A 25101-nucleotide genomic window follows, 5' to 3' on the forward strand; every position below is an offset into this window, starting at 1 on the left:
TAAGTGTATTCATTTGAGTTTATACATGTTAGGAGTTTATATAGCAATTTTAACTCTAGGCGGTAGAGTTATCGACAAATTAAAGGTAAAAAAAATACTTAACTCTGTATTCTGATTTTCTTTTTTTTTAAAATTTTTTAAGAAAGGATTAGTGAACAAAAACATAAGGTAGAAGGGGTACAACTCCACACAATTCCCACCACCCAATCCCCATAATCCCCCCCCCCCCCCCCATGGTAGCTTTCCCATTCTCTAGCCCTCTGGGAGCATGGACCCAGGGTCGTTGAGGGTTGCAGAAGGTAGAAGGTCTGGCTTCTGTAATTGCTTCCCCTGTATTCTGATTTTCTATAGTGAGCATATGTTTCAAGGAATAAAGAGTTGAAAACAAACTTTTCCTCTACATATTGAGCATATTTCCTACGCAGCTAGAAATTTAGATTTTTTAAAATGAGTAATAAAGTTATTTAATAATAACTGGCAAGATTGTGAAATAAGAGTGGTACAGTTTTACACAGCTCCCACCACCAGAGTTCCATATCCTTGAGAGCTTGTTTGGAGGTTCTAGCAGGGGAGCACAGCTACTCATACACCCTTCACTGAAGACTGGTCCATCTCTATTTGGGGAAGGCGCACAGCTTCGGGAGGGAAGCACATGGAGTGATGAGGGAAGAAGGGGGCACCCGCCTAGCCAGCCAGATCAGACGAATCAACCCTGGCGATCAATGGGGTGACAGATGTCGCAGCCAGATCGCCCTCACATCCCAGAGTTCCGTATCCTATCCCCTCCGTTGGAAGTTTCCCTGTTGTTGATCTTTCTGGGAGTACGGACCAAAGATCATTTTAAATTAATTTGTTAGAGAGAGGCAGACACTAGAGCACTGCTCAACTCTGGCCTGTGCAGTACTGGAGGTTGAAACTAATACCTCAGGTGTGCACCTCCGGTATGGCCCTTGGGCTATCTCTCAAGCCCCTATATTTTCTGAAGTTTCATTTTAGTTGTGTATATTTTGGTTTTTGCTATGTTTGTTAAAATAAAATAACCTAATTTTCATTTGGGCATTTGGAAAAGATACCATGCCCTTAAGGATTTTTGCTTTTGTCTTTTTTTTTTTTTTTGCCTCCAGGGTTATCACTGGGGCTCAGTGCCAGCACTATGAATCCCCTGCTTCTGGAGGTTATTTTTCCCATGTTGTTACCCTTGTTGTGGTGGTTGTTATTGTTGTTATAACTGTTGTTGTTATATATAGCAGAGAGAAATGGAGACAGGAAAGATAGACCTACTTGCAGACCTACTTCACCTTTTGTGAAGTGACCTCCCTGAAGAGAGGGGGAGCCGGGGGCTCAAACCATGATCTTTCCACCGGTCCCAGCACTTTGCATCATGTGCGTTTAACCTACTATGCTACTGGCCAGCCCCCACTGTTGTCATTTTTAAAGTTGTTGGAAAGTATGTATATCTGATATCCTATACGTAATGACTACAGCCTGCGGAACTTCCCTTTTTATTGGGGGGTTAATAGTTTACAATACAATTGTTGATGCATGAGTTTAACTTATCTCTCCCTGCATATAATTTATCCCACCCCCAGCTTCGGTCCATTACCACCATCATGCATCCAGGGCCTCAGTGGCCTGTCCATCTCCATCCTTTTCCCCAGAGTCCTCTGCTATGGTGCAGTACATAGACCAGTCTGTAGATCTTCATGTGCTTACCTGTGCCATCATGGGATCTTCTATGGGATCCCCCATTGTGCTCTGTACTCTGGTTCGTCACTGAATTGTTCTATTTTTTTTTAAATTTCTTTATTGGGGAATTAATGCTTTACATTCAACAGTAAATATAATAGTTTGTACATGCATAACATTTCTCAGTTTTCCATACAACCCCCACTAGGTCCTCTGTCATCCTTCTTGGACCTGTATTCTCCACACCCACCCACCTCAGAGTCTTTTACTTTGCTGTGATACACCAATTCCTTTTCAGGTTCTACTTGTGTTTTGTTTTTCTGATCTTGTTTTTCAACTTCTGCCTGAGAGTGAGATCATCCCATATTCATCCTTCCGTTTCTGACTTATTTCACTTAACATGAATTTTTCAAGGTCCCTCCAAGATCGGCTGAAAACAGTGAAGTCACCATTTTTTACAGCTGAGTAGTATTCCATTGTGTATATATACCACAACTTGCTCAGCCACTCATCTGTTGTTGGACACCTGGGTTGCTTCCAGGTTTTGGCTATTACAAATTGTGCTGCCAAGAACATATGTGTACACAAATCTTTTTGGATGTTTTTGAATTGTTCTATTTGTATTAATGAGAAAGATACAGAGAGAAGGCTATAGAGAGAGTGACCAGAACGATGCTCAACTCTGGCTGATGCAGGTGCTAGGGATTGAACCAGGTACCTCATAGCCTCAAGTATGAAAATCTCTTCCCAGTCCACTATACATTAATTTCTATGAGGGCAAGAACAATCTATTTTTTGTTCTTCTTTATTTCCTTTGTATTGCCCTTGTTGTTTTTATTGTTGTAGTTATTATTCTTGTTGTTATTGATGTCATCCTTGTTGGATAGGACAGAGAGATATGGAGAGAGGAGGGGAAGACAGGGAGGTGGAGAGAAAGATAGACACCTGCAGACCTGCTTCCACAACTGTGAAGCGACTCCCCTGCAAGTGGGGAGCCAGGGGCTCGAACCGGGATCCTTCTGCTGGTCCTTGCGCTTTGCGCCACTTGCACTTAACCCACTGTGGTACCACCCGACTCCCTACTTTCTGTTCTTAATTCTCCAGTGAATGATTGAATAGGATTGAACAAGTGAAGGTTTGTTCTTCATTTGTTGAAAGATTTCACTCAGTCTGGCATAGATGCTGTAATAATGCTATCTAACATTTATGTTGTATAATTGTGACAGACGCTTTAGTTTTGTGCTGCATGGGACATTGTATACACAGTCTACTGTATCATTACAGCTGTCAAAGACGTAAAAGACGTGAGTGGGATAATTGGCAAATTGGCTTTGTGTAGAAAACTGTATGGGTTTTCAATCAACAGAACCATTCTATCCCTTTTTTAAAACATTCTACAAAACACCTTTACATGACTACACCGTAATTAAGTATCACAAAACTCCATGATGAACTTTCAGTACAGTTCAAAAATTGATTTGATGTTGCTTGCTTATGTCATCCAAGGTTAGTAAGATGTTTGTCATCTAGTACATCTTTTCCCTGATAATCATCTGACAATGTGATGTCATCAGTTCTCCCTGCTTGATAGGTTCACATTTAATACTTTATGTTCACAAAAATTAGCTGATTGGCATGTGCAATGCCAGAGATTTAAAAATGATTTTTTAAAAAGTACTTTGATTGGGCAGGAGGAGACAGCATAATGGTTATGCAAACAGACTCATGCCTGAGGCTCCTAAGTCCCAGGTTCAATCCCCCCGCGCCACCATAAGCCTGAGCTGAGCAGTGCTCTGGTGTTTCTCTCTCTCTGCATCTCTCTCAAAAATAAAATTAATAAAAAAAATTTTTTTTTGATCATCATTGCATAGAAATTGAGAGGGGAGGAGGGGGATAGAGAGGGAGAGAGAGACACCTGCAGCCCTGCTTCACCACTCATGAAGCTTTTCCCCTGCAGGTGGAGACCAGGGGCTTGAACCAGGGTCCTTGTGCACTACAATGTGAACACTTAACCAGGTGTGTCACTGCCAGGCCCCCTAAAAAAGATTTTTAAAGATTTGCTATTATTTTAGAAATTAAAGCCTGAATGACTTTCTCCTAATACTCTTTAATATAGTTTAGATATAAATTGAATATAGGGGCTGGGTGGTGGTACACCTGGTTGAGAACATACATTACAGTGCATGAGGACATGGATTCTTGGAGCCAGCAAGTTAGAATAAAGAGGGAAGGGATGTTACTTTTTTTTTTTTCGAATCACAGGAAAATGTTGCCCATACATGCAATTAAACTATTATTAGTATTATTTTATTATTACTAGTGATTTATATTGATTTTTATAAGATTATAAGATTACAGAATTTAAGTGAAATAAGTAGAAACAGAAGGATGAATATGGGAAGATCTCACTCCCAGGCAGAATTTGAAAAACAAGATTTAAAAAAAAAAAAAACACAAGTAGAACCTGAAATAGAATTGGCGTATCGCACCAAAGTAAAAGACTCTGGGGTGGGTGGGTGGGTGGGGAGAATACAGGAAGGATGACAGGACCTAGTGGGGTTGTATTGTTGTATGGGAAACTGGGGAATGTTGTTATGCATGTACAAACTATTGTATTTACTCTTGAATGTGAAACATTAATTCCCCAATAAAGAAATTAAAAAAAAAAAAGATTACAGAGTAAGGGGCTGAGCAGTAGCACACCGGGTTGAGTGCAGATGTTACCATGCCTAAAGACCTGGGCTCATGCCCCAGTCCTCACCTGCAGGCGGACATTTCACAAGCTGTAAAGCAAGTGCTGCAGGTGTCTCCCTTCCCCTCCCTCTCTCAATTTCTGTTTGTGCTATCAAAGAAAAAGAAGAGGGAAAAAAAGCCTGCTGGAAGCAGTGGCTACATCTCACCAGCACCAAGCCCCAGTGATCACACCCTTCACACACACACACAGCTATGAGGTGGAATCTCACTGTGGTTTTAATTTGTATCTTTCTAATGACAGATGACAATAGAGCATTTTAGAAAACTGTCTTCAGATCTTTAGCCCAATTTATTGGCTTATTCCCCCCCCCCTTTGTTGAATTATATGATGTCTTTATAGATGTCTGATAGCAGTCACTTGTCAAATGTGTGATGTGTAACTACCTTCTCCCAATTACTGGGTTGTCTGTTGATCTCCTTGTATAGTTAGCTTTTGATGTCCAGAAGCCTTTTAAGTTTGATGTAGTCTCATTTATTCTTTATTTTCACGTGCTCATGTTGATTGAGCCTCCAAATATATCTTTGATGTTAAGGCCCTAAAGAGTCTCATCAAATAGATTCAATTTTTAAATAAGATTAAGTATTTTAATTTGTGTGAAGTGAAAATTGCCTTTAATGAAAGATGAAATTGTACATAGAAAGTTTTAAAATATATGTCCAGTAGTGTATTTTGGAAAATGATAATCATTTCTGTATGACAGTATTCCCTTCCTCATGTATTAGATGGCTTTTGTTTTTGTTTGTTTTTACAGATTAGCTTGATGTCACTAAAATCTTATGCTGATGATAATTGTAGTGATTAATAACCATTGACTGGTTACACTATGCCTTACTGTATGCTGTATATAACTATACACACACACACACACACACACACACACACATATCTTGATGCCTAAAGATCTTGGTAGCTAGTAAGAGATAGAGCTGAGACTTGGAACAATGTCTCTAGTCTCTGGTCTTGTCCCATATTATTTATTGCACTTTCATTGTCTCTGTGAAACACAGGGAACCACTTAAAAAAAAATAACTAGGGGGGCTGGGTGGTGGCACAACGGATTAAGTGCACATAGTGCAAAGTACAAGGACCCCACACAATGATCATGATTTGAGCTCCTGACTCCCCACTGGCAGGTGAGACACCTCACAAGTGGTAAAGCAGGACTTCAGGTGTCTGTCTTTCTCCCTCTCTATCCCCCCCCCCATCTCTATCAGTTTCTCTCTGTCTGATTCAATAAAATGGAGAAAATGGCCACCAGGAGCAGTGAGTTTGTGTGTTGGCACCAAGCACCAGCAATAACACCGGGGGCAAATGATAATAACTAAGATGCTGAGAAGGTAGCTAGCTCAGTGACTAGACCATGTTCTTTGTAAACCTGAGGTTCCAGATTTGATCCAGGGCAGCACTCTCATCTCACTATCTTTTGATAGATAGTTATATATTGGCCTTTTTAGCAATAAAACAGGTAAGTGTAGTAAAAAAAAAAAAATCTCTTACTATAATACTCTGTTAGTAGATTGGGGGAATATTTGAATGTTGTAATTCTATTGCACTTATTGAATGTTATCAATAGTGAAGTAGAATATTGCTATTACACTGTAAACAACATAATGTTGGGGCTGGGTGGTGGTGCACCTGGTTGAGTGCATATGTTACAGTGCACAAGGACCCAGGTTGAAGTCCGTGGTCCCCACCTACTGGGGGAAAGCTTTGCTAGAGGTGAAGCAGGGCTGCAGGTCTCCCTCTCTCTCTTTCTCTCTCTCTCTCTCTTCTGTCTCCCCCTACCATCTTGGATTCTGGCTGTCTATCCAATAAGATTTTTTTTTAAAATTATGGAGCCAGGTGGTAGTGCAGTGGGTTAAGTGCGCATGGCGCAAAGCGCAAGGACTGGCATAAGGATCCTGGTTCGAGTCCCCGGCTCCCCACCTGCAGAGGGGTCGCTTCACAAGCGGTGAAGCAGGTCTGCAGGTATCTATCTTTCTCTCCCCCCTCTGTTTTCCCCATCTCTCTCCATTTCTCTCTCTCCTATCCAACAACAACAAGAGTAACAAAATGGGGAAAATGGCCTCCAGGAGCAGTGGATTTGTGGTGCAGGCACCGAGCCCTAGCAATAATCCTGAAGGCAAAAAAAAAAAAAAAAAAAAAATTAAAAAGGCATAATGTTGAAATGTACAATATCGAAAATAGTGCCCTGAATCCTTAAATCGTTTATGTAAAATTCTTCTTCTTTTCTTTCTTAGCATAAGCCGGACCAAGTTGAGGGAGGTGGAGCCAGCAGCTTGCAGTGGGACAGTGAAGGGTGAACAGTGCACTAACAAAGCCCTTCCATTCACCAGACATTGTTTCCAACGTATCCTCTTAACTAAGTGTCCTGCAAAACCAGGGACAGATCGGGATGATGTACTTCATTCTTTGTTGTTGTTTTGAGAGAGGAAGAGAGGGAGCTCAAAGGACTCCTTCATCACTGCTGGAATTGTGCTTAGATTGTCCTTGTTGTTCTCATGTAGTGCCGGTGAGGAGGCCCAGAGCCTCATGCAAGGAAGATGCTAGAAGCACCGAGCAGTTTCTCTGGCCTCTGTGTAGTTCAGTCTCAAGTTGAGTGAATGACTTTTGAAATCTTAATTATCTAATGAAGTCCTGGATCTATTTTTCCCCCTATTTATATCATTGTGATTGTTAAATTGGAACACCTGAAGTGAAACTCAGCATATAGCAAGTTCTCCCAGTGACTGTCACTAAGTTAGGTTTCATGATTTGAAGTTGTAAGTAGCTTCTAAAATACTGTTTTTGGGGAAAAAAAAAGAAAAATCAAACTATAGTTTCAAAAGTTGATTTTTAGCCCTCCAATCTAATTATGCAGTTTCATTGTACCTTTTGCTGTAAGATTAATTGAGTACAAAGGTGATTTGAGCTTCACAAGTGGTTAAGCAGTGCTGTGGGTGTCTCTGTCTGTGACCCTCTCTATCTCCCCCTCCCCTCTCAATTTCTGACTGTCTCTATCCAATAAATAAAGATAATAAAAAATTTTGGAGATATAAAGTTGATATTCTAATTTTAATGAAAAGTTTTAATTTTAAAGTAACATTTCTTAAGGTTGAAGTTTAAATTTGGTGTTGGAAATGTTAAGTCCAACTTCCTTTTTTTTCTAATTTTTTTATATTTATTTATCCATTTTCCCTTTGTTTTTGCCCTTGTTTTATTGTAGTGATTATTGTTGTTGTTGATGTCATTGTTGTTGGATAGGACAGAGAGAAATGGAGAGAGGAGGGGAAGACAGAGATGGGGAGAGAAAAATAGACACCTGCAGACCTGCTTCACCGCTTCTGAAGTGATTCCCCTGCAGGCGGGGGGCTGGGGGCTTGAACTGGGATCCTCTCGCCAGTCCTTGTGATTTACGCCACCTGTGCTTAACCGCCTGACTCCCTAAGTCCAACTTCTGACTGGTAACTTTTAATATCTTTCAAAATGTGTTTGTTATTATTGGATAAATATTGTTTTTACAAAATTATAAAGTTTCAGGGGTATAGTTTCATACACATACAGAGCTTTCTCTTAAGAGAAAGTTGGCTTAGTTTTCACTGGCATAGAAATTTTTGAAAGAGGGGTCAGGGCAACGGCACACTGGCTTAAGCACACATAGTGTGGAGTGAAAGGACCTTCTCAGGAATGCTGGTTCGAGCCCCGGCTCCCCATCTGCATTGGGGGAGGGGTCACTTCACAAGCGGTGAAGCAGGTCTTCAGGTGTCTATCTTTATCTGTACCTGTCTTCCCCATCTCTCTCAATTTCTCTCAGTCCTATCCAAAAAAAAAAAAAAAATCAAAAAATGTCCTCCAAGAGCCATTTTGTAGTGCAGGCACAGTGCCCCGGTGATAACTCTGGAGGCCAAAAAATAAAGAAAAATTTCAAAGCTAGTGTCTTAGGAAGGTGATAATTTTTTCTCCATATAAACAATAAAAATGGCCTGTAGCACACTCCTTTCAGTATCAAGATATTCTCATATGTATCTTCTCATACATGAAGGGGGATAAAGCTGATCACTACGCTCCCACGTCAGTATTTGCTTTGATGCTTTAACCTCTGTAGATAATCAAATTTGTACTTATGAGGTACTAAATGGAAGAACCACATTTTATATAGAAATTGAAAAATACTTTCAGTGTATTTTATTCCTAACTGAAAAAACAACCAGACATCCTCTTGAACCGCTCTCAGCAGCTCTTCTCAAGTTGTACAGCCAAGTTTGCGGATGGACAGCAATGCGCTGTGCCCGTCTTTGACATTACACACCAGACACCTCTGTGTGAAGAACATGCCAAAAAAATGGTAAGTACGGCAACTGGGGAGACTGTTCAAGTTCAAGACTTGCATGTTGGAACTTCTGTCTTCTCTGTCTCTTTCATGTGATACTCTACCTCATGAAGTAATATAAAGCTTACAAAAGGTCTTTAAAAATAGCAAGTTGAGGTTTTTTAAGTAAACATCTTATTTAATTAATTAATTTTTTTTTTAACCAGAGCACTGCTCATCTCTGGCTTATGGTGGTGCGGGGGGTTGAACCTGGAACTTTGGAGCCTCTGGCATGAGAGTCTCTTTGCATAACCATTATGCTGTCTACTCCAGCCCAGTTTTTATGTTCTTGCAACAGAGAGACTTTCAGATTTTCATAGCAGCTCACAGTGGAAAGTATTTTGTATGTGGTAAATCATTGAAGCAAGTTTTATAAAACAATGCCTTTAGTATATGATATTTACTAGTCTGTTCTATTTCAACTTTTTTTTTAATGCTGACCATTACCGTGTGTGTGTGTGTGTGTGTGTGTGTGTGTGTGTGTGTGTGTGTGTGTGTGTGTGTTAAGATTTTTATTTGATTATGAGAAAGGAGGAGACAGAGAGAAGTAGATATCACACTGGTACATGTGCTGCCAGGGATTGAACTTGGGTCCTCATGTTTGAGAGTCCAGTGCTTTATCCTCTGCACCATCTCCTGGACCACACCGTGACCTTGTTTAAAAAAATAAAAACCGGGAGTCAGTAGCACAGTGGGTTAAGCGCACGTGGTGCAAAGCGCAAGGCCGGTGTAAGGATCCCAGTTTGAGACTCCGGCTCCCTACCTGCACGGGAGTCGCTTCACAGGCAGTGAAGCAGGTCTGCAGGTGTCTATCTTTCTCTCCTCCTATCTGTCTTCCCCTCCTCTCTCCATTTCTCTCTCTGTCCTATCCAACATCGACGACATTAACAATAGTAATAACTATAACAATAAAACAATAAGGGCAACAAAAGGGAATAAATAAATAAATAAATATTAAAAAAAAAAAAAAAAAAACCTTTTCCTGTGTCCGGGAGGTGGTGCAATGGCTAAGGCTCTAGACTCTCAAGCATGAGGTCCTGAGTTCGATCCCTGGCAGCACATGTAAAATCTCTAAAAAATATATATAAATAAATAAAAATAAAAAACAGAAACCTTTTTTAGTAGTCAGGCAGGTAGGACTGTGGTTTTGCTTAGGGCTTACAAACATGTGGTCCTCACTTTGATTCCTGGGAGCATATATGCCAAAGCAATGCTCTAGTCTGTCTGTCAGTCTCTTTTTCTCATCACTCATCTATTTCCCAAGGTCTTCCTTTAGCTCTCATTTGTCTTAGTTTTTTGTTTTTTATATATGAGAGTAATCAATCAATAAATCCAAAAAAGAAATCTGTTCTGGAACACATTTAGTAGTTATTTAGATATGGCCATTTTATTTGTTTCCCATCAGGGTTATTGCTGTGCCTGCACCATGAATCCACTGCTCCTGGTGGCCATTTTATTGGGTAGGACAGAGAGAAATTGAGGAAGGAGGGGGAGAAAGACAGACACCTGCAGACCTGCTTCACCGCCTGTGAATTGACCCTGCAGGTGGGGAGCTGGATGCTCCAACCAGGTCCTTGAGCTTTGTGCTATGTTGCACTTAGCCTGGTATGCCACCACCTGGCCCCCTGGCCATTTTATTTATTATCTATCCCTGTCATGCCTCTACTCTCATGTGTTTATTCTTTTCTCATCACTTATCTGTATATCCCAGGCTCTTCCTTTAGCTCTCATTTCTCTTGGTTTTTTTTTTTTTTTTTTTTTTTTTTTTTTTTTATGTATGATTCATTGAGTATCTTGGGTATTTGATAAAATTACATCCAGACAGCAATTTGTTTTCATAGTCCAGTATCATATAAGTTATAATTCAAAAGCCTGGCAAGTATTTACTTATGCATATATTGTATGAGAAAGAGAACACCAGAGTATCACTCTGGCCCATGTGAGGCTGGGGATTGCCATGTTATTTATTTATTTATTTATTTACACTAAAAGTCATTCCTTCTAGTCTATTTTAGAACCATTCACAGAATTTTCAGCATCATAGACAGTCTGATCTCAAATTTTACGCTGATGCTTATTTTTCTTTTTTTTTATATTTATTTTATTCCCTTTTGTTGCCCTTGTTGTTTTATTGTTGTAGTTATTGTTGTTGTTGGATAGGACAGAGAGAAATGGAGAGAGGAGGGGAAGACAGAGAGGAGGAGAGAAAGATAGACACCTGCAGACCTGCTTCACCGCCTGTGAAGCGACTCCCCTGCAGGTGGGGAGCCGGGGTTTGAACTGGGATCCTTATGTCGGTCCTTGTACTTTGCGCCACCTGCGCTTAACCCGCTGCGCTACAGCCCGACTCCCCATACGCTTATGCTTATTTTATATTTAAAAAAAATATTTTATTTTTGAGAGAGTTGCAGTGACAGACAGAGAAACACCAGAACACTGCTCAGCTCTGGTTTATGGTGGTGTAGGGGATTGAACCTGGGACTTTGGACCCTCAGGCATGAGAGTCTCTTTGCATAACCATTATGCTGTCTACCCCTGCCCTACAGCTTATGTTTATATCCCATCCTCCATTTAACAAAAACATGCCATACTTAATTATTTGCTACCTTTTTTGTTAAGTTTATGACATTTCTTCTAACCTAGAGTGAACTTCCAATCTATCCCTACCACTCAAAGTCCTACTTAATTTATTTGCTACCAGCATTACCTCTGGACTTCTTTGTTCCCAGAGGCTGCCATTCTCTCTCTCTCAGAGAAAACGCCTTTATCTCTTTTGACACGGAAGTGGCATGGAAGTGGCATGTCGGAAAAGGAAATGGCCAGGAGAGGGGGTGGAGAGAAGGAAAGATCCGAAGGTAGCGAGCTTCCATAGCAGCTGTTGTGGAAGTTCTAACCAGTGGGGATTAAACCAGTGCCATGCAGGCAGGGTGGGTCTCAGGCAAAACATGGATTATGTAAATAGACCACAGCATCAAGCAATGCAGGGGAGCTGGCGTAATGACCAGCAGTTGGGGGCTCAAATACAGGTCCTTGTGCCCGTTAACATGTGCTCTGCTGGGTGAGCCACCTTCTACCCCACCCACTTGCTGTGTGTTTTTTTTATTTTATTTTAGTTTTTACATCTTAACATTTATCAGTGACAGAAACATCATCCCTCTGCATGTGTCATGCTGGGGATAAAATCCATTACCTCATGCTTGAGAGTTCAGTACCTGGTGAGGGGTAGATAGCATAATGTTTATGTAAAGAGTCTCTCATGCCTGAGGCTCCAGAGTCACAGGTTCAGTTCCCCACACCACCATTTGCCACAGCTGAGCAGTGTTCTGGTAAAAAAAAAAAAAAAAAAAAATTCAGTACCTTATCTACTGTACCACATCTTGGCTGCTTAAAATTTGACTTTTTTTTTTTTGTTTTAATCCCACAGAACAATGTAGTTTTCTTTTTGTATACCCATAGAAGATGTCTATGTCCATATTGCCCAATTTTCTCTCTACTGTATTTGTTTATAGTTTATCTATTTCTTATGGGATAGTAAGTTTTTGAGAATACATTAATTTTTATTCTTTTTTTTTTTAAATGCAGCACCTGTCATGTTTGATCTTTGTATATAATATATAGTATTGAATTGAAAAATGGATTTTTTTGTTGATTTAACTATTGCTCTACATAGCTTAAGACACACAGTGTTTGAGGCATTGCATATGAAATGATACTCTTTTGACTGCTGTTGTCACTTAAGTAATCTCTGTTTAAATTCCCCATTTCCTTATCCCAAAGGATAATTTCTTGAGAGGAGATAGCTCCCGTAAAGTTCAGCACCAGCAGCAGAGGAAACCCAGGAAAAAAACCAAGCCTCCTGCACTTACCAAAAAGCATAAGAAGAAGAGACGGCGTGGACCCCGTCGGCCCCAAAAGCCCATCCCCCCTGCTGTCCCCCAAGGGAACCTCAGCATGCCCACCAGCGTCTCACTGCCAGTGGAGGCCTCTCAGATCCGGTCAGTACAGACACCTCAGCTGTCTTCTCCTCCCCAGGCTCAGACTGTTTCCAGAGCACCTCGCTTCATGTCCTTGCCCAGTGTTAGAGCTAAACCTCAGAAACCATTTGCTGTGTCGGCCTAGATGGTTTTGTCTTCAGTACAGATTTTACCAAAGTCTGACTGGTTTCAATCAGAAGGACATTTTTGAGCAAGCTTTGATGATACCAAAGAATGTGGTTATAGGTACTCAAAGTGTTTTCCCCTTTTTTTCTTTCTTCCCTTCCTGTTTCAACACATACTTCACATGTTTTCAAACAGAAATATTTAAGTATTTTGAGAAGTATGAGACCTTCTGTTTCAGCTGGATATCTATGTTTTTTCTTCATATTTGAAATTTTTTTTCCTTCAGGGCTATCATTGGGGCTCTGTGCCTGCATGATGCCATCATATCTGGCATCTGTTATTTTGTTTACTTGTTTTTATTTTCCGTTTTTTGGAAGAGGGAGTTGAAACACCTGCAACACTATAAAAGCTTCTTGTAAAACTTCCCTCCATAGGTGGAGACTGGTGTTTTGAACTCAGATCCTTGCACATGGTAATGTGTGTGCTCTACCAGATATGCCATCACCTGGCCCCTCTGCTTATTTAGTTGAAAAATGTATTATTTTGACCTTATTCAGAATTCTATTAGAATGGATTAAGATACATTTGAAACACCAAATTGTGATTCACCCTACTAATTTACAGTGAAAATATCACTTCAAAATGTACGTTTTCTCTTCCTACATGGGGCAAGTTATCAGACATCTAACTACATACTATGAGGCCTGTCCTGCTTTCAAAGTAGGAAAGGAGACACTTGAGTTGGGGTTTCCCATTTTTCTTTTTCTTTCTTTTTTTTCTTTTTTTTTTTTTTTTTTGCCTCCAGGGTTATTGCCGGGGCTCGGTGCCTGCACCATGGATCCATTGCTCCTGGAAACCATTTTTTTCCCTTTTGTTGCCCTTGTTGTTTTATCATTGTTGTGGTTATTATTGTTGATGATGTCATTGTTGTTGGATAGGACAGAGAGAAATGGAGAGAGATGGGGAAGACAGAGAGGGGGAGAGAAAGATAGACACCTGCAGACCTGCTTCACTGCCTGTGAAGCGACTCCCCTGCAGGTGGGGAATCGGGGGCTCGAACCGGGATCCTTCTGTCGGTCCTTGCGCTTTGCGCCACGTGTGCTTAACCCACTGTGCTACCGCCCTACTCCCTGGGCTTTTTCCCATTATTCACAATGGAGGAAGTTTTCTTGATAACATTGATAGGGAGGCAAATGGGGCAGCGGGTGACACATGTCTTCTTCCTTAGCAGTCCGTCCACACCAGAGCTGAGTGCTGACGAGTTGCCGGATGACATTGCCAATGAGATCACTGACATTCCACATGACTTGGAATTGAACCACGAAGACTTTTCAGATGTCCTGCCACGGCTACCTGATGACTTGCAGGATTTTGATTTTTTTGAAGGTATAGTCATCTTTGGGGGATTGGGGAGGTTAGTGAAGTGCCAGTGCACACGACTTGCCTGCAAGAGGTCCAGGTCAGATACCTGGTACCACCCACGGTCAGAACTGAGCCCCGCACTGTGGCTGACCAAATCAAATTAGTTTTCAACAAGGAAGATTGTTTGAAATGTTTTTGTGCCTGATCCAACTCACATTATTTCTTTCAAATGTAGTTAGGAAAATATAGCACCACTCTTTTACTCTTTCTAGAAGGTGAGGAATGTGCAATGTGTTGAGCCATCTAATGTGCTTAATTGCCAGTTCTGGTAGCTTGATATATAACTTTATTCTTTTTAAATAAGGAAATAATGACTGTGGAGACATCACAGAGGCTGTGCAGAAGACTTGCATACAAGAGCTGCCAGGTTTAATACTCAGTACCACTAATAGCCAGAACTGAGCAGTGCCTTGGTTAAAAAATAAGGGATGCTACTTTAGTTTATGTTTGAGCAGGTATTTCTTATTTCCCATTTCCCCCTGAGACACACACACACCATACACACACAAAAAAAAAACCTGTTTTGCTAAGCCTTTTCCATATCTATTAAAATTGTCTGTTTGGAAAAGTGAGTCGCTTCACAGGCGGTGAAGCAGGTCTGCAGGTGTCTATCTTTCTCTCCCCCTCTATCTTCCTCTCCTCTCTCTATTTCTCTCTGTCCTATCCAACAACAAGGACATCAATAACAATAATAATAATAACTACAACAATAAAAAACAACAAAAGGCAACAAAAGGAAATAAATATAATTTTTTTTCAAAAAAAATTTTAAAAAGAGAGAGAGAGAGAGGCTGTGTCTTTCAGAAGACCTCCCTACCATCCTCCCTTACCGACATTGCAGCATTCAGATATGTGGAAACAGCCCCGTGCAGAGAGGCAGCGGCGGCTTCTGACTGAAGCTGGTCTCGGGGCTTAGGAAGGCCAGTGACTCACACTTGGCCCCTATGCCTTCTGGTAAACAAGAATATTTTAAATTTGAGTGTATTAGTGTCTTTGAGAATTTGTCCTGATGTATATTTTTTTCTGCCAAGGTTATCACTAGGGGTTCAGTGGCCTTAAAAGGGGGGGGGGGGCAGAGAGAGCACTGCAACAGACTTCACCACTCATGAAACCTCCCCCTTGCTGACAGATGGGGGGTTGAACCTGGGTCCTCATACACGGTATTGTGCACGTCACCAAATGCACCACCACAGAGACCCCTTGCTGAGGGTATCTCACCCCATGTTCCATGGGTTAAAGGGCATATTTCCCAAACTAAAATTCTCTATTCCCACTAATTCCCTAGTACTTCCCAAAGAAATCCTTGATGTTTGTAAAATGTTCCTTTCGTTGTTAAAAGTGTGGTACTTTGTGATGATTAATCAAGTTCCTAGCAATAAATAGTTTTTTTTCAGTTTGGAGTTTGAAATGAGTGTAAGCCCTTGGACTTCCATTTTATGAAAGCGAGTTGAAAATGGAAGAATGAATGACAAGAGCAAAGTAACAAACCCACAAAGTAAGCTGAGTGCTTAGTGTTAGCCCATAGCACATGCTCACATTTTGTTCTAGTCCACAGCTGCCCCTCCAGCTGGAAGAGATAGAATAGCCTGGACTCCTACACAGTGTGTCTCCTATGGAAATTGATGTTTTCAATTTTAATGACTTTGGTATATATCACATTTAATATATAGCTATATATTTAGGCAGAAACATGTATGATTAAATGATCATCATGCACTTTACTTTTTTTTTTAAGTTTTTTTTTTTTTTTTTTTTTTTTGCTGGGGCTCAGTGCCTGCATACCATGCATCCACTGCTCCTGAAGGCCATTTTTTCCCCCTTTTGTTGCCCTTGTTGTGGTTATTATTGTTATTGTTGATGTCGTTCGTTGTTGGGTAGGACAGAGAGAAAATGGAGAGGAGAGGGGGAGAGAAAGACAGATACCTGCAGACCTGCTTCACCACCTGTGAAGTGACTCCCCTGTAGGTGGGGAGCCGGGGGCTCAAACCGGGATCCTTACACCCGTCCTTGGGCTTTGTGCCACGTGCGCTTAACCCGCTGCACTACCGCTCAACCCCTGATACATATATATATATTTTTAATGTTTATTTAGTTATTCCGTTTTTGTTGCCCTTGTTTTATTGTTGTAGTTATTAATGTTGTTGTTGTTGGATAAGACAGAAAAATGGAGCTGAGGAGGGGGAGAGAAAGATAGACACCTGCAGACCTGCTTCACCGCCTGTGAAGCGACCCACCTGCAGGTGGGGAGCCAGGTGCTCAAACCCGGATCTTTAACACCAATCCATGTGCTTTGCGCCACCTGCACTTAACCCATTGCGCTACCGCCTGACTCCCGACCATCGTGTATTTTAAGTTGGTAATCTTTACAGTCCTTGAGAATGTCACACTTTGATGAAGTGGTTTTTAGAAAGATACTTAATACAAGCATCAGGACAGCTTGACATTTCAGACCTATACTGTGGATTAACATTTCAGTTTCCTTCCACCCCAAACCTGGGAAATGTCTCGCTAACAAGGACTTTTTTCCCCCCCTTCAATGTAATATTGTTAAACAAATTGTCCATGTGGATGATTTTGTGGTATACAACAGGCAAAAAGCTCTGATTCTTGGTGACTTTTGTTTACCCAGGAAAGAACGGAGACCTCCTCCCTACTACCGAAGAGGCTGAGGAACTCGAACGGGCCTTGCAGGCAGTAACCTCTCTCGAGTGCCTGAGTACCATTGGGGTACTTACACAGTCAGACGGAGTGCCAGTCCAGGAGTTGTCAGATAGAGGAATAGGGGTGTTCTCCACAGGTACTGGAGCTTCAGGGATTCAGTCCTTGAGCCGAGAAGTCAACACAGACCTCGGGGAGCTGTTGAATGGGCGGATCGTACATGATAATTTTTCTAGTCTTGAGCTAGATGAGAACCTGCTCCATTCTGCTACCATGTCTAACCCACCCACACCCCTGGCAGGGCAGATCCAAGGGCAGTTCTCTGCCCCAGCCAACGTTGGCCTTACTTCTGCCACTCTGATCAGCCAGAGTGCACTTGGGGAGAGAGCCTTCCCAGGACAGTTTCATGGACTTCATGATGGCAGCCATGCCTCCCAGAGGCCACATCCTGCCCAGCTGCTGAGCAAGGCAGATGACCTAATCACCTCACGACAGCAATACAGCAGTGATCATTCACACTCCTCACCCCATGGAAGCCATTATGATAGCGAGCACGTGCCGTCTCCCTACAGTGACCATATCACCTCTCCTCACACAACATCTTACTCTGGTGACAATATGGCAGCTACCTTCTCAGCAGAGATGCCCATCATGACACAGCATTTGCTCCCAACTCAACTCGAGATGCCGCTTGAAGGCGTGGTAAACCCCAGAACTCACTGGGGTAATCTCCCCGTCAACCTTGGAGATGCCTCTCCGTTCAGCAACCTCCTTGGCGCAGATGGACATCTCCTCTCCACTTCCCTCTCCACACCGCCCACCACTTCAAACTCAGAGACCACACAGCCTGCCTTCGCCACCGTGACCCCCAACAGCTCCAGCGTGCTTCCGGGGTTACCGCAGACCAGCTTCAGTGGCATGGGGCCTTCTGCTGAACTAATGGCCTCCACCTCTCCCAAGCAGCAACTCCCTCAGTTCAGCGCAGCCTTTGGCCACCAGCTGAGTTCTCACAGTGGCATTCCTAAGGACCTGCAGCCCAGCCACAGCTCTATAGCCCCTCCGACAGGCTTCACAGTAACAGGTGCCACAGCTACAAGTACCAATAATGCATCTTCTCCCTTTACCTCCCCTAACTGAGCGTGTCTGTGTGTTTGCAGGCAGGTGGGGAACCTGGTGTTTTTCTATCTTTGTTTCCTCTTTATCACCCTCCCCCTTTTTCCTAAAGAAGATTAAAAAACAAAAAACAAACAAACAAAAAACCAGACGGGGACTAGAGGGGAACTCTCTTTTCCAGTTAAGCAAGTCACCCTGCTGTGGACCTTGCTTCAGTGTTCACATGTGCTCCTTTGCACTGGTGCTCATTCCCTCCTAGCAGGTTCACTGTACCCCAGTGGTTTCCTTAGTGGTTCAGCACAGTGACTGGCTAGAATTGATTTTTAGCAGCAAGTCCTAGAAGTGGAAGATACCTCAGATTACCAGTGCCCTTTACTATTTCCTAGTTTTCAGATCAACGCTTTCCATTCTGTCGCTAGATCTTTACATAGGTGGTTCTAGATAGAATGATCCTGCTACTTGAGTTCCTGTGTAAGAGATAGAAAATGGTGTGGAGTGTAAGATCAAGGCTCTGCCTTTAGCACCAACTGCTAAACACCACATGAGGCCAGGATTCCATTCCTAATTGTGATCATGTTTCATTGAAAAAAAAAAAATTAAAGTCTTTTGACCGCCGGTGTGTATGTGTGCACTCACGTGTGTGTTTTTGTGCAGGGCAGGGAGCAGCTGTCCCATGATTGTCTTTTTTTCTTTCTCTCTTTCTTTCTTTCTTTCTTTCTTTTTCTTTCCGTAATGAGTGTAAGGATTTTATTTCTTGTCTCCACATCTCACAGTCCTAGTAAAGTTGGCTGCTCTTTCCCAGTGGTTTAACCAAGTTTCCTGAATAGAGAGAGGGGGATCGCCTGGTTGTGACTGGCACAACTCTTTTCTGTGGGGTTAGCCTGGGGAGAAAAGCCCACAAAGCTGACTTGATGGCAGTGCTGTGGGCATGTGAAATGACTGCAAGATTGCTGGAATCCTGAGGCCTGGTAGTTCTGTTGCCTTTTCAGATATGCATTTGTCTCCAAATCCCCTTCTCACGGAATACATTCACAAGATGTAATCAAAACATTTTGATGTGAAAAGCCAACTAGGTCAGATGGATTTTGAAAGACGGGATCTGTGAACTCCTTGATCCATCTTTTGCTTTTGAATTTTCCATGTTTACAGTAGTGATTCTTTGGTAAAATTTGTAAAATGTTGAAGACTTGTGGAATCATTGTAACAGTTGTGAAGTAATGTGTAATATTTGAAGGATAAACATTTTAATGTTTCTTTCAAAGCAGAATCTAGAAATTAGACAAACTTTACCCACCCTTCGGTACTTTTAAAATAAATTTTAAGTACTTTAGGCATACGTTGGGGGAATTTTAAGTACCAGAATTTTAGGGTTAAAAACCATATTGAATAGTTTAGTAAGTAAGTGGGTGACTATGAAATGAATATGTGAGGTTTCTTTTTACTTGCCTTTGCCCCAAAACTCCCTCCTCCAGAGGCAACTGTCCTCTGCTTTTGCTGAGAAGTTTCACTGTCTCCCAAGATACCATTGGCTATTTATACCTGAGTCTAGTCTAATTAACAGATATATTTTAAGAGATAAGTAGAAAGAACATATCTATTAATGATGTGATATAATAATTCATTTGTCAGGGAATAGTTGATCTTTATTCCTTTTCCATAGGTAAAGATTTGGATGTATTTTCCTACTTCCTATATGTATTCTCCTTATGCCAGGCTAATTCCACCTAGTCCCTTCTCTTGAAAGCTTTTCCTTCTCTGCTTTTTAAAGGGATTATGATGTTCAGCAGGCATTATGCAGAAACCATGTGCCTGAGGTTATAGAGGGGAAATGTCACATGTCTGTATGAAATCATTATGCCCTATTTTGTATTTATTGAAGTTTCTTTTTGTGGGCCAAAAATATGTTTGTAATATATTTAGGTTTTTTTTTTTTAATCATGATAATTGATTGGAAGATTTATTTTTAATAGCTTTGCCTTTTTTGAAGATTGTGAACTTTCTAAATTATAAATTATGTCACAAAGCAAACTTATATTTGCTATCTCCATAAATTTCTATTCTGACTGGTGAGAACAGCTAATTTGAATAGCTCACCTGTGAACAGCTGTTAGTAAGCTTTTTTATCTTACTATAATGTCATGAAACAATTATAAGTAGTTTCCTCTGCTCAAACATGCCATTTAGTTTGCTCAACTGTTTCACATCCCATTGTAATCATCACTGAATAATTGTCCACTCACAATTATTTTATTTAGTCTATATTATGTATTAATTAAAGATTATAACAGAGCAGCACATTGACTTTCTTATCAGCTCTTCTTTGACAGCAAAAGGAAAGTCATGGGTAGTCAGTTTCAACTTCTCTGTTTTTGTTTTCTGGGTATTTGTGCCTCATAGTCGCTGCTTAAAATTCTTCAGTAATCAAAATTGAGTTTGCAGCTAGTTGCACATTTTGTTATTTGTAATTTTCTGTTCCGTGTGCAAAGAAAAGCCCTTTTCTGCTTTCTAGTAAGGAGGCTTGAAATGATCAGGAATGTTGCCAGTTATAGCTTCACACCAAAAACTTTGAGTAAATTCATTTTTGTTTAGATGCCCACAGATAGATAGTAGCTGAAGGGAGAGGAGCCTGTGGACAGTACCAGTAGATATTTAAAGAATTAGCCAAGACTTGAGTTTTCCTCTCACTTATCTGCTTCAAAACAAATATTTGAGATTGCAATTTGCTTTGCTCTTGCCATGTCATGGAATTCCCTTTTTGGAAAAGAGAAGAACTTCTGTGAATCCAGAGATAGCCATTGTATATATTTTTTTTCCTAACTGACAGAGCACTTCTGGTTTACTAGTTGTCAGTGCAGTTCAGATATAAAGAGAAGAATGAAGTGACTTTTTAATCCTGAGATATGAACATTAGTGTCTTTTTTAAAACTAGTACTAGGCTATGTAATGCAATGCTGGAATCAAAAGCAAAATTTATATCAAGTTCCAGTTAGGTAAAAACCAGCTTCTATTCTAATGTTAAACTCGTGAGAGATATCGACAGGAGCTTCACTCTGTTTCTGCTGTTCTTTGGGACCATAAACACAGGCCAGTTAGATTGTTGATGTTAATGTGATTTAATTTTTCAGAGTTGTTGCAGTTAGTCGGTAGATCCTGTGCCCTGAGAATCTGAATTCCATTCTAATGTGTGCTCGCTGACTGAGCTATACAGCATTGGAAGAAAAGAGGTTTTTCTCTCCTTTTCTGTCTACGTAATTGTTAATAGAATTTGAGTCAAAGTACTTAAGACATTTTTTTCCTCTGTAGAGACAGCTTAGTAATTTGCACATCTGGGTAGGTTCTACAGCTAGTAAACAATTCACAATAATAAGTAGCAATTACATTTAGCCCACCAAGTGACAGACAATGCAATGGAATTTTTTTTTCTAATTATTGCCATATAACTTATATAGTAAATGATTATTTTCTCTACTAACCTACCATGTGAGCTATTACTGCTTTAGAAATGACTTCCTGAGCAGTTCCATGTTGGCAGGTGGTGTGGTGTATCTAATGTCCCCCCACAAAAAGGTAATTATTTAATGTGAAGCAGACAGTAGGTATGGAGATTAAATGGGAGAATGGTCTTTATTCCTTTTCCTTAAAGTCTAATTACTGTCTTGAGGCTAAGGAAAGCTAATACTTTATCTCCGCCAAGTAATTATTTATGATAGCTTTGCCCTTTTTGAAGACTGCCCAATTTCTCAATTGTAAGTTAAGAATCAATGTTTTCCATGACAAACACTAAAGTGGGTTTTTTTGTTTTTTTTGTTTTGTTGTTGTTATCAGAGTTGGTTCTCAGTCCATGTTCACAATGCATAGTGGCAGAAAGGAACTGATGTCAGATACACACAGCTGCCATGTACAAATTTTCTTCTGGGAGTCGGGTGGTAGCGCAGCGGGTTAAGCGCAGGTGGCACAAAGCGCAAAGACCAGCATAAGGATCCCGGTTCAAGCCCCCGGCTCCCCACCTGCAGGGGAGTCGCTTCACAGGCGGTGAAGCAGGTCTGCAGGTGTCTGTCTTTCTCTCCCCCTCTCTGTCTTCCCCTCCTCTCTCCATTTCTCTCTGTCCTATCCAACATCAATAACACCAATAACTACAACAATAAAACAACAAGGGCAACAAAAGGGAATAAATAATTAATTAATTAAAAAATTTTTTTTCTTCTATGAAAGAATGTATATTTCTATTGGCCTGTTCCATTCAGATTTTTATTATTATTATTATTATTATTATTATTATTAATTGGCACTAGAACTTGAGCACATGTAGGAAACTCCTATGCTCTTAATTCCTTGATAGTTGCCTGCAGTCTTTCCTGTATCCTTGTATCCTGGGAGGCTAGGGGTGGCTAGTGGTCGTCTTCATCAACAGGGTCTATGTGAAGCTGTGCCCTTTCCTCCAAGGAGTTCAAAAGATTGTTGTGGATTGGTCATTCAAAAACAGTTCAGGATGTTAATAACACTAATTATTTGACATATATGAAAAGTTAAAATCTTCTAGTCTTTCTATTCTCTTTTTAACTTTTTTTGAAAATCCTATTAAATTCTGTTGTTAATCAGGCAAATGCAAAATAATCTGGTTTTTGAAATGTTTGACAGAACTCTGCAATTTAATGAGGCAATAGAGAGAACTCCTTGAAAGAAATGGTAGTGATAAATACTCTTCATCTGTATCTCTTCACTCACGAACACCTACATTTCTCTAAGGATTTTTTTTTGCTCATGTGAAATATATTTCTTGGGGTGGGGTAGGTGGAAATATATCATTTTTTCCACCCAATACATTGGAAACAGACTCTAAACTGGCATTCTATAGAAAGGCAAAAATAATTTAATGACTTCTTATTATCTCGGGCTTTATAAGCTTTCCAGTATTCTGGAAGGAACCAAAAAAAGAAAAAATCTATGGTTAGTAGGTTGAGGTAACATTTTAAATGTTACCTTTTAAAATATTTGTAATAAAATACAGTGACAAACATATTTGGATATCTAATAAGCATTTTCCTCTGGCCAGTGAGATAGGAAAGAACACGATAAGCATGTTTGAAGAATTGTGTTTCCCTTATTAAGTGTCATTAAAATGAAAATTGGGAGTCAAACATAAAGACCCTTATTTCTAAATGGAAAAAACTCTTGCTTCACTCCAGATTTTTTTCTTGTTCTTAGCACCCCTCTCTCTGTTTTTATTATGATACAGAGGTAATAAAAGGAAATGTGGCATTTCACAGAGAGAGAGTAGATTTTGATATGACTTTCTTTTCCTTGGGTTCCCAAATCTTGACAGTGTTTGACTGCTTTGAATGGCAGAGTTTGTGGAGATCTGAAGTATAGTCTAAAAAAAGAAACTTCTGAGAGAAAACTACCACAGTTCCTCAATTCCTCATAAACCTGGCAACACAGGTTTTTTTTTTCCTTCCTCCTTTCTGCCCCTCTTGCCTCAGTCTGTCCCCCCGTTTCTGAACTATGCCCTTGCACTTGATTCTCATGATGCATAGTGATTCTGGACTAAGAATAATAAACTCATTTGTTTTAAGCTGGGGGCCACTGAAGTAAGCTTTATATGCACCCAAAGTTCCCCTTGGAAAAAAAGTTCATGCAGTGCAGACGGCTCCAGTGTAGCTAAATGCCACACCACTTCTTTTACTTGGGGAATAGACTGATTTGCCCTGAAATGACTCCACCCTGCATCCTTAAGGTACAGTTGGTTCCAGCAGATTAGTGTGGAAGTGATGGGAAGTTTGTGACCAGTTGATGTTGTCTTCATCTGCTTAAAAGGGTTGAATCAGTTCCTCTCCACAGTGATGGTTCTATTCACTGTATAGTGTTGAGTATGTCTCAGGGATTCCTTGTGGAAATTAGGGCAGTTTTTTAAAACAAGAAAATAGTTTTCAAAAGAACCTAAAGGTGACTCATCATCGACGAGAGCGCAAGAAAGAGAAAGCATCTGGTTTCTGTAGCCCACAGTGTCCTGCACTGCATCCAGCTCTTCTTTCTCCTGCAGGCTCTCATCTCCGCTTCAGCAGACAGAACCCTTTCCCGTCACGCACAGCTTTAAAACTTTTATTTAAAAATTTCCTTCCCCAATGAGCTTTCAGAAAACTTATTGTAGATTTTAAGAGAAAAGGTATATTAATTTATGCTATTAACATCACCTCATAAATTATGTTTTATACTAAAGCTGTTATTAAGTGTAATGAATCATGTTGCCTATGTGTTTAGTTTAATAGCTAAAAATTTATATATGAGCTTTTTTTTTTTTTTTTTAAATGAAACAAACTAGTGAAACACCTTTCTACACTGGATCTCTGCCGTGTCAAGGTGTATAACTATTCTTTGCTACCTTGCAGATACATAGAGTAAAAGGATATCCTTGGCACTCAAAATGTAGAACACCTTTAAACCATTTATTAGTTGCTCGTAGAACTGTCAGTAATCACAATTTGCTTTTTTTTTTTTTTTTTTTTTTTTTTTTTTTAGTAAGTGATCTGTGGTTTACAGTTAAGATGGCTAGAAGCTTAGTTACAGGGTAAATAGAAGTAGATAGATCAAGTAAAACTCCCAACTACTGTAGCTGGAATTGGTAAACGTAATTTTTCATAAGACCTCTTTTATTTCCTATGGATTCATTCTTTAATTTGCGGTTTAATCTGTACGTTGGGAAGTAAAATAGAGAAGAAAATAAATCTAGTTCTCAGTGTCTTATTCAGGAACTTCTTAATCCCTCCTCACTAAGGAATTCCCACTGTGACTTAAAACTAGAAATAAATTACTTGTGTGCATATATATGTCTCTGTTTTTACATGCAAAAAAAATACATTGGGGCACGTATGTGAGATGAATGTGTGCTTAGGTAAACAGAAAGGTAACTGTACTGTAGAAATGTTTTATTTCATTGAGGGTATCGGAGTGACTTTCTCATTTTCTCTGTTGTGTAACTACAACACTCTTCACTGTTATTTTATGCTTAAAGGCTAGCTCTG

General features: G+C 40.4%; 1 protein-coding gene across 7 annotated transcripts in view; it reads left to right on the forward strand.

Moving 5' to 3' along the window:
* The window catches only part of INO80D (INO80 complex subunit D), a 66966-nt gene extending 44724 nt beyond the window's left edge, over nucleotides 1–22242 (forward strand). For 6 of the 7 annotated variants that reach the window (XM_060194064.1, XM_060194065.1, XM_060194062.1 and 3 more), the window contains 5 exons: nucleotides 6682–6791; nucleotides 8632–8765; nucleotides 12567–12784; nucleotides 14118–14275; nucleotides 16941–22242. In XM_060194064.1, coding sequence (XP_060050047.1) covers nucleotides 6682–6791; nucleotides 8632–8765; nucleotides 12567–12784; nucleotides 14118–14275; nucleotides 16941–18106 — 1786 coding nt within the window. In that variant the 3' untranslated portion in view covers nucleotides 18107–22242. The remainder of the gene's footprint in view (nucleotides 1–6681; nucleotides 6792–8631; nucleotides 8766–12566; nucleotides 12785–14117; nucleotides 14276–16940) is intronic. The other variant, XM_060194063.1, reaches the window with a different exon arrangement.
* The last annotated feature ends 2859 nt before the right edge of the window (nucleotides 22243–25101 follow it).

Source organism: Erinaceus europaeus, chromosome 7 (genome assembly GCF_950295315.1).
Source record: "Erinaceus europaeus chromosome 7, mEriEur2.1, whole genome shotgun sequence".
Lineage (NCBI taxonomy): Eukaryota > Metazoa > Chordata > Mammalia > Eulipotyphla > Erinaceidae > Erinaceus > Erinaceus europaeus.